The sequence below is a fragment of the Lemur catta genome, chromosome 10, assembly GCF_020740605.2.
Source record: "Lemur catta isolate mLemCat1 chromosome 10, mLemCat1.pri, whole genome shotgun sequence".
NCBI lineage: Eukaryota > Metazoa > Chordata > Mammalia > Primates > Lemuridae > Lemur > Lemur catta.
Window position 1 is genome coordinate 35076946 of NC_059137.1, and position 9413 is coordinate 35086358.

A 9413-nucleotide genomic window follows, 5' to 3' on the forward strand; every position below is an offset into this window, starting at 1 on the left:
ATAGATCCGCTTATCGGCACCCATCAGAAAGTTCATTAATCAGCCAGGCTTTGTGCCCTCTAAATTGAAAGGTTAAATAATCCTCTCAGGAATATTTCTCGGCCCCTCCACCAATTGTCCGGAGAGGAGCTGCCATTCATAGCACTCAGGATCGGTGACAGGGTATCTTACCACTGTTTGGACCCCAAACAATGATGGACAAATGGCCTGGTTTACAAAGAAACCATTTAGTACACGGATGGAAAAGGACCACAAGCTTTGATACAGGGTGGAGGGATGAGGAGAGTGTGGAGACAGGATGTACAGGGAAGGGACAGAAAAGAACACATAAATGTGTGAATCCATGGATATTTTATCTGAATGTTTATTGGGGTAGACTATAAAACACAGAAACCCCACTAATATACGTCTTCCAAACATATGAACATATTCAACTCTGCTTCTATACTTTGTATACAGCTGTACATGAACATCAATGGCAAATTACAGAATAGAACCTTCTATACTTTGTATACAGCTGTACATGAACATCAATGGCAAATTACAGAATAGAACCATAACCTTATTATATTTATTAGCTAATACACCGAGGATCCAAATAAACCCCAAGATTTTCATTTTTACCATAACTCTACAGGACTTACAACACTCACCGCCCCCATCTCAACCCTGCTTATTCTAATGTAATAGTCTTCAGCATTAGTCACAAAGGCAGGGAATTCCACAGCTGCAAGGATCTATTTAAAGGGAGAAAGTAATGCTCTTTTGCTTTTACAATATGTCCCATCTCAGCCCGTTTGTCTTAAAACAAGAAACAAACATGGAATAGGAATGCTCTTTGAGAGAATACAAATCACATACACTGGAAAGTGCTTAAGCTTGTGTTGCCTTTTTTGCTGGACCTATACAAGAATACAGTTGGGAGTCTGCAGAACTGACCAAGCTCTTATACCACTACATTTTGCTATGAAATCAGACTGGTTTTTGGTATCAGTCATGTGAAGGCATGAAGTAGTTTTACCTGAAGTGCAAAAAACTGATACGCTATTTTGTTTCATTCCTTATCTGATTAACATAAACCCTCTACCCCTAGCAGAAAGTATTATAATTGAGGTGTGTGTGTTTTTGTGTATAAATTATTCAATTTCATATTATTCTCATTATTTGTACAGGAAGCAAATATTGATATAATTTCATTTGCATATGTTAGGATAACTGTATTCAGATGACACAGAAGTTGCCACTTAAGAATTATACATTTATTAATATACATTTTCAAAGTGATATAATCATACCTTTACATGACACATATTTTATATATATCATTTCCATTAGCAAAGGAAGTAGCCTAAATATTTTTGTGATCTACTCTTAAATGTCTCTATAATTATTTTTAGGGAAATCAAATTAAGAAAATAATTTAAATTTGCTATACTTAATTAAAAGTTACTTATCTACAGTTTTGGAAAAGGCTAAGACAAGTATAAATAGAAAATGAGAACTAAGGTAAATAATTTTGTTAAAAAAAGACATTACTTGTAAGTATTTTACTTTCAATAAATATTAGAAGGAAACATTGTTATAAGACAGAGAATAAAGAAGTCATTATGAATCTCCTTATTTTGGGTAAAAGATATTACCCCAAATTATCTGAGTTTGGGATATCAGTCCAGTGGCCATCTCTACAGATGTGAGGTGCCTATGGGTCTGTAGTACAGCCTGCGCGGTGTTTAATATGCTCTATATGCCAGATATTGTGTGAAGTACTTTACATTTATCATGTCATTGCATACTTACAAAAATCCTGTAAGGCATTATCCTCATTTTTCACATGAAGAAACTGAGGATCTTAGAAGTTAAATATTTTGACATTTACATATCTACTACATGAAAGAGTCACACTCTGAACCAAAGTCAACATTCTTTTCCCTACATCATGATAAAAAATGCTCCCTAGTAATTTCCTCAGAAACATGTCTTCCCTTTTGGCCAAATTTTAAAGCACATTTTTCTAAGGACTTCAGTAAAACAAAGAGAAATGTGGTACAAATATAAACAAAAGAAATGTGAGAGATTCAAGAAAAACAAAATTGAGATTTTTGTCGTATAAACAAAGTTAAGACACAACCAAAAACTTAACTTCTCCTAACTGAAATCTGGAGTGATCCACAAATAAATGTAAATATTTATGTAAAATGGAAATACTGCAAAATTATAAAGATGATCTTATTTAGAATGTACCCAAGGATTCATTTCTATATGATTTTTGAGAGAAGGAATGAAAATAACCTGGTAGCTTATTAACAACTGATCCATACATGTGAATTCTTTTTAAAAAGCTAATAAAGATTTCTGAACATTTATTTTAAATAATTCCTGTTTTGAAATGTGAACTCGTATACCACCAGTTAAGTTGACAGTCTAATTTAATCCCAAAGATATTTAAAAAATTTTTTTGGTTAAATGCTCTAAAAAGATGTAGAATTTTTCTTCATGTAGTATTTTTGGTATTTCTTAAAAACCAGAGTTGTTGGTCTTGGAAGACCACTGCACTAACCTCAAAAGAGCTGCAAGAAAATACTTAAAAATGTACAAAACCACACATAACTCCCATGACTTTCTGATACGACGTGATCAAATGACTAACAAATTTTAAGTCTAAAATCTGACTGATTTTTAACAATAATTCATTAACTTTTAGTCATTGAAGAGATTGTATTTTTGAAACCTTCAACTTAATTCAACTTAAGTTTATCATTGCGTTTTAGACCATAGCAGAAAATTTAACACTAGTTTAGAGACATGTTAACAAGTCAAGGAGCCCTTTTAGGAGTCTTTTCTACAGATTATTCAAATGATTGACCCAAACTTTTAAAGGTTATGGTTGATCATGGCTATAAGTAACTGATTCCCAAATACTTGAGACCTGTTAGAAATTACTGTAATCCACTGTGTCATTCACATGTATGACTACTAAAATGAATGTTTAGTACAAATATCACTGGTCTAGTACATTTTCTCCACATTTATTGTTGCACTGAAATATACAGAAAAGAGTATGACAAGCTCAATCACCTGGAGTATACTTAAGAAATGACATAAATCACCTGTTGAAAGTACATACGAAAAATAATTGCTTGAACATGCTAAAGTTTTTCTACATAACACTTCTAAGCTCTTTATGTGTGGGCAACATGACATTACTCAACATTACTGATTTTAAACTATAATTTACTACAGTTAGATACTTTAATGGTTAACTATATGAATTCTGGAAATTTTGAGACTACCTGTTTATATTTATTTTTGTTATAACAGGGTCACTCTTTCAAAGTGTACAGTTGCAAGGAAAAAAAAGTAGTTTTATTTGAGAGTATATGAATAATGCATGTGTCTTTAAGGAGAAGAAATAAACACAGGTACTTTTTCTGTCCAAGGAAGAAAGTAAGTTCCTGTTTATAGAACTTTACACTCAATTTATTATTGAGCAACATGTAATAGCTAAAAAAAATTTTAAAAATTATGACTGGTGATTAGGTCATTAAAGATATTTAGAAGATGGCAAAAGCACAGCTGCTTCTATGCTAAAATATTTATAATAAATCTTTTCTAAATTGTCTGAATGTTGCATATTTTTCATTGTATCTGAAATACTTAAATCTACATTAGGATTATTGTCATAAAGCACTTGATATTATTTAATACATTAATGTAAGAAAAAAACCTACACAAAATATGCCATATGTCCCATTTAAACCAAATTAATATCTGCATTAAAATAATGAAAATAAAGTAAGTTGAGAATTTTCTCTGAGGGAATGAACACCTCCACATTTCTTTGAAAAGAAGGAAATATTAAGGTTCTCCCATGTATTCCAATAGATATAAATTATATCTAATTCCAAATCATTTTATTCTGCCTCATTCAAAAATAAATATTTAGACATTCTAAATGTTTAAGGAAACACTATGAGAGGAAAAATAACATATGCATTTATAATTTACAACATTCACTTTTTCTCCTTTTCCTTTACAGGAGCTTTAGAAAATTGCTTTTTGATGATTTGGCAAATTGTATTTATTTTTAAATGAATCTCATTTATTGAGATTGATAATTCCAGGTTTCATTTGCTTTGAAATTGCATTTTCCAATTGCTTCCAATGATAAGTTCTGGCAAAATGCAGTCCAACATGGGGTGAAATTAAAGATTACAAAAAAAAAAAAAAAATCAGTTGACCTACTCTGCAAATGTAGTAATTATCTTTTATACTATATTCAAAACATGGTAAGATTAAAGTAAAAATTACTAGTATAATTTTAACACTAAATTCTTTAAGAATAAGGCAAGCATTTAAATAAATATAAAACTAGTCACATAAATTTTCCATCTGGTACATCTTTAACAATTTTGGTCACCATTCAAATGTATTTTCTATCTCTGTTATCATAGATGGAGTATTACAAGTCATCAGTGCCTATCCTAAAAATTCTTGTTATACAGATACCAAGTAACTTGAAAGATAAAGCAGTCTGATTTATTCTATAGTACTATAATGGAAATATAGACCTGAAACACTGCAAAAGAATCATATGCTCTCTGAATTGGGCATATGAATTATCAGAGCACAATTACATTAATCTCAGTAGTGTTTTTGTATAAAGGGCATTTTCAATGAAAACTAAACATCTGAAAATTTGACAGAGATGTAATGTCTCAATAGCAACACTTGGTCAATCAAAATATTGAAACAGCAATACCAGATATACAGAGGAAAAAACTATGATTTATACAAGAGTATTCCTGGTTCTTGAGGAAATGGACAAAGTGAATTGAACTACCAAAATAAGAGTTTCCAAAATGAACTTATAAAGTGTTAGTTTGTAATAACCTTTATGCCAGGCCTTAAAAAATGGGACAAAGAAAAAATGTTTTTAAATAACTCCAAAATACAGAACGAGGACTCACTCTATTTTGGGATTATTTAGCATTTTAAAAGATAATATATAATCAGTTTTACTTTCTTATGCACACACGCATACATGCGTGCACACAGGAAAACGGAAAGACCTATCACATGATACCTACAGTGTGGATAGGGTTCTTGTGGGTTTTGCACTTCTGCTTATGTAGCCAAGGAGGTCTCAGAAAGATATTTAGATTCCCAACATATATCCAACAAAGAGTGGTATTTTTTTCCTCCATTAAAAGAAAATATTCTGGCTAGATGCTGATTTCTTGAAACTTTTTTCTCATTTTAAGTCATTTTAAAAGAAAACCATTTTGGAATGAGGCAGTTAGAAAATAATCCAACCTATCTTGCATCACAATCCCAGGATAAAGATTTTCATATACCTCTCCCCTCAGAACCAAACAAAACCCATCCACTTTCTTATCCCTTCCTTCTAGACTGTAAAACATAGTTCTAAAGTTAAATTCAAATCTGTTGACACTTACGGGTACCCACTTGGTGGTACGGCATAGAATGCTTCAGATAGTGACATTCTCATTTAGTGTAAAACTCCCATTTCCATACTCAGAAAATGCAGAAAACACATTTCTAAATTGATGTTTCCAGGTAAGAAGAGAAAATTTAGTGGTAAATGAAATGAAATATTGTTAACTACGTTCCATCAGATATATTCTGTCATTCAACCGATTCAGGTAAGTCTACTGTTGATTTCTAGCAAACTCTGGCCATAAGCCTTTCCTAGGCCAGAAAGGAAGGCAAAAAACCTCATTTCTATATTCTTCCCCATTTCCCTGACAACAAATACTTTATTTTTTGAAGTTTGAATTCTAGGCATTCCAAACATTACATATAAAGAAACATTTAAAGCTTAATTCTTCCAAAACTGTTATATTTGATTCCTGCTTAAATCTTTAGTTAAAATAAAAGGCCGTAAGGGTTGTAATACATTTTAACAATGCACACAAAGAAATCCAAGTGCAAAATTAAACATAAAAAATGCATTGTCCTTTTTGGTTTTTAACAAATACAGCCCCCAAATAGCAAATTCCTGGTTACATTTTTAACTAAGTAGATTAAAAACAAGATTAACAAGATGTCCAAAGCATGTCAAATTACAGCCTCTACTAGTTAAAAATTCTGTTGGTTGTAAAACTCTGCTGGTGGCCATATTGGCCTAGGATTTTTATTATGAATGAGACTAGAAATGACAGGGAATGGGGGAAGGGACTTGTCTTTTTGGCTAAAGAGGGAAAATTTTATCTAGAATGAGTTGAGATGAAAAATAATACCAAAAGTCTGGCTTTAATAAAATCTGAAAATATAGTATAAACTAAAATATGAGAATAGTGCTATGCCATTAAAGATCTAAAAAATTTTCTAAACATTTCTTGAAGGATGTAAAAATATTAACTGTTTGAGAAAATTATATAATTGCTAAATGAAATAATATATTTTTTATTTTTTTCATGCAGGTCTCTAATAATTTGAAATCATTAAATTCTATGACATAATTTTATATTCATTAAAATATATAACGAAAGATGGCACAGCTGTATAGTTGTTATAATGTGTGTATGTGTAGTATTTTAAAGTTTTATTAATATTAGCATATGCCCTTTAGAATAATGGTCTTAGTTTTTTATTAATATAGTGCAGTCTAGTCAAGTTTGGTTAAAAAGCTATTCTGTTCATACACAAATTATTAAAGATACTTCATTTTATCTCTCATGAAATTGCTGAAAATAGTGAACACTTCTATAACTTTCTTCTTACTTCCTAATGTGTTTCAAGGAATTTTTCATTTAGAACATTTTACAAGTCCATTTATATCAATTACCTACACCACTTATCTTACATGTGTCAGAAATAATATTCTGTCTAAACTATAGATTTTTCTTTTTTTAAAAAGAAAGTAATTCCTGGATAAATCTTAATTTGCAGTTGCTCAAATTTAAGTTGCTCTGTAAATGACCTTCTAGTTTTACTGGCTGGGAGGCAGATAAAAGCAATTGCAAAGCTCCCAGATGTAAACATTGCCAACTAAATAATAATCAATTACCCCACCCCAGTTTGTTTTGGGTAAGTAATAGACAATTTTTGGGTAGAAAAGCAATTAATCAATGCTTAAGTGTAGAAAGTTTCAGAGTTCTAAGCAGACTGGTTTAAGTGGATAAGCAGTAACAATTCTAACCTAGGCTTCATTACTTGGTCATTGTGCCGACTGACGCCACATTCAAGTGTGAGGGCTACTGTGAGTCAATAGATGGCAGTCCATTGCCTAGTAAAAGAACTGAAGATGACTAAAATCACCATGAATCTTGTTTTTATTCAAGATTGAATATTGCTTAATTGTATACATTTGGATATTGCCCATATACTGAACATTTAAATATTTATTTTAAGTGGACTGATATTTATACATGTTCATATACAAATTATTTTGTATTTATACTTACATAATAAACTCATTATCAATTTAAACTTGTTAGTTATAAATTTGGATGGTTATTTCAATATTATTTTAAAAATTCAACGAGGATTTCAGATTAGGATAAATGATGTTTTCAAATTGAATGTTATACCTACAGATAGAATATATTCTAATTCCCTAAAAAGCACATTCGTTTACTTTTCATTTATTTTTTCCTAATAATTCTTTTTATAATTTATGTTTCTGAAAAGCTAAAATATAAAACATATCTTAAAATATTTCTACTTTCATACTGAAACCAATTTTTACCCTCCAACGATAGTTATATAAAAGAACGCAGGTGCAAGTAATCAAAAGAGCAGCTTGAAGTGTACTTCCTACACTTCAAGATTTCAAGATTGGAATTCTTTAAATTAGAGGAAAAGCTAAAAGAAATGTAATGTTTAGTCAAGTCTGGTCAGCTGTAAAGTAAATACATAAATAAATAAGAAGAAATGCAATTTCAAATCTATTAGGATATTGCTTTAATACAGTTACAAAGAGTGGCTCTGAGATCTTGAAAAGTATAATACATATATAATTATGTATTCTAATTAAGATATATTAGAATATACATTATATTCTAATTATGTGTATAATTAAGATTCTAATTAAGTTGAGGCTGTAAGGATTTCACTTTATTATGTTAGGATAAAAAAACTGCTACATAACCACAAACCTAATGTATTCAGGTGTGCTACATAACCACACATAATGTTACAACTGCAACATGTATGTGTAACATATAAGGGCATGTATATTGTTTTTGGTATAACACTTACAGGTTTAATAAACCTCAGTTTAGGATTTGAGGGATAGTTGAGGAATTAGAGTTTAGTATTGAAAATCTTTAAATAAGTAATGGTAATAACAAAATGGGAAAACAAACCACCTGATGTTACTCCTGGCTTCTTGGGCCTGTGATGGATAGATTGATGGTTTGAGTCTATTTATTGGTTTACTTATTATTTTTATATGAGTAGAGCAGTAAGAAGAAAGACGTGTTTTGCAAAAACTTTGCCCTTTGTATTTTTATTACCTGTCTTTCTACAAATAAAACTTTTTAATATTCTATACTTTAAGGAACAACTTTTAACAACTACTAATTAATACATTATAACTGTACAGTTAAAAGCATAATTGTGTCTCTTTCTCAGCATAACATATTTAATACATTTAAAAAAGTGACTACTAGGGCTATAGTGAATTACTGAAATTATTTAATCTGAATAGTAAAAGCAAACTAACTTTATAATATTGAGCCAATTAGATTCTACAGAAAACTATTTTTTACTTCTACGTAGCCTAAAATCACAATAAAAGGAAACCAGAGAATTGAATAACTTGAATGGTATTAAGTAGTATTAATATATTTTGAATAAGTCAAGTGGCTTATATAAGGATATGCCAGTTGAACTGTTCTATATGAAAGACAGTTTTTTCTAGCTTCATTAAAATATGTGTAAATATTTCAATAAAGGCAGAAAAATGATAATGGAAGATACGGTGGACTGTATGCTTGTGGACTGTGGATAATGCAACATTTTAAAGACACTGGATTATTACTCTTCTTTTATGGCTCCTAGCATACTTTTTCTCTTTAATGAATAGAGTCTAGGAAGACTGAGAGATATTACAACGTAATCATTAAATGATGTTAGTAATAAAAAACAATCAAAATATTTTAAGAGTAGAAACATAAAGGATAGGGTCATGGGCAAGGGAAAAGAGAAAAAGTATATTATTGCTTTCTCAGTACAAAAACTCTTCAGATGTTTATTATCTTCCAGCAGAAGATGCTTGTCTATATTTTATGGTCAGCAGTTCAGAGAAGGGTAAATAGGCTAGGTCTTGGGGAAAATAAAAAAGGTGTTTCTACTCACCGTTAGGTGATACTGCCTCCAGATTTCTGGGCAAGCCTGGAAAATAAAAATATTGATCAGCTGGGAGCATGAAACAAGGTACTTTACAG

The 9413-nt window shown here is 30.6% G+C and overlaps 1 protein-coding gene across 5 annotated transcripts in view; it reads right to left on the reverse strand.

Annotated features, from left to right (window-relative positions):
- Positions 1-9413, reverse strand: part of ZCCHC7 (zinc finger CCHC-type containing 7) — a 209982-nt gene that overhangs the window by 26866 nt on the left and 173703 nt on the right. For all 5 annotated transcript variants that reach the window (XR_006737741.1, XM_045562476.1, XM_045562477.1 and 2 more), the window contains exon 6: positions 9325-9360. Coding sequence is in view for 4 of the 5 variants with exons in the window: in XM_045562476.1 (XP_045418432.1) it covers positions 9325-9360 (36 nt within the window). In the remaining variant the exon portion in view is untranslated. The remainder of the gene's footprint in view (positions 1-9324; positions 9361-9413) is intronic.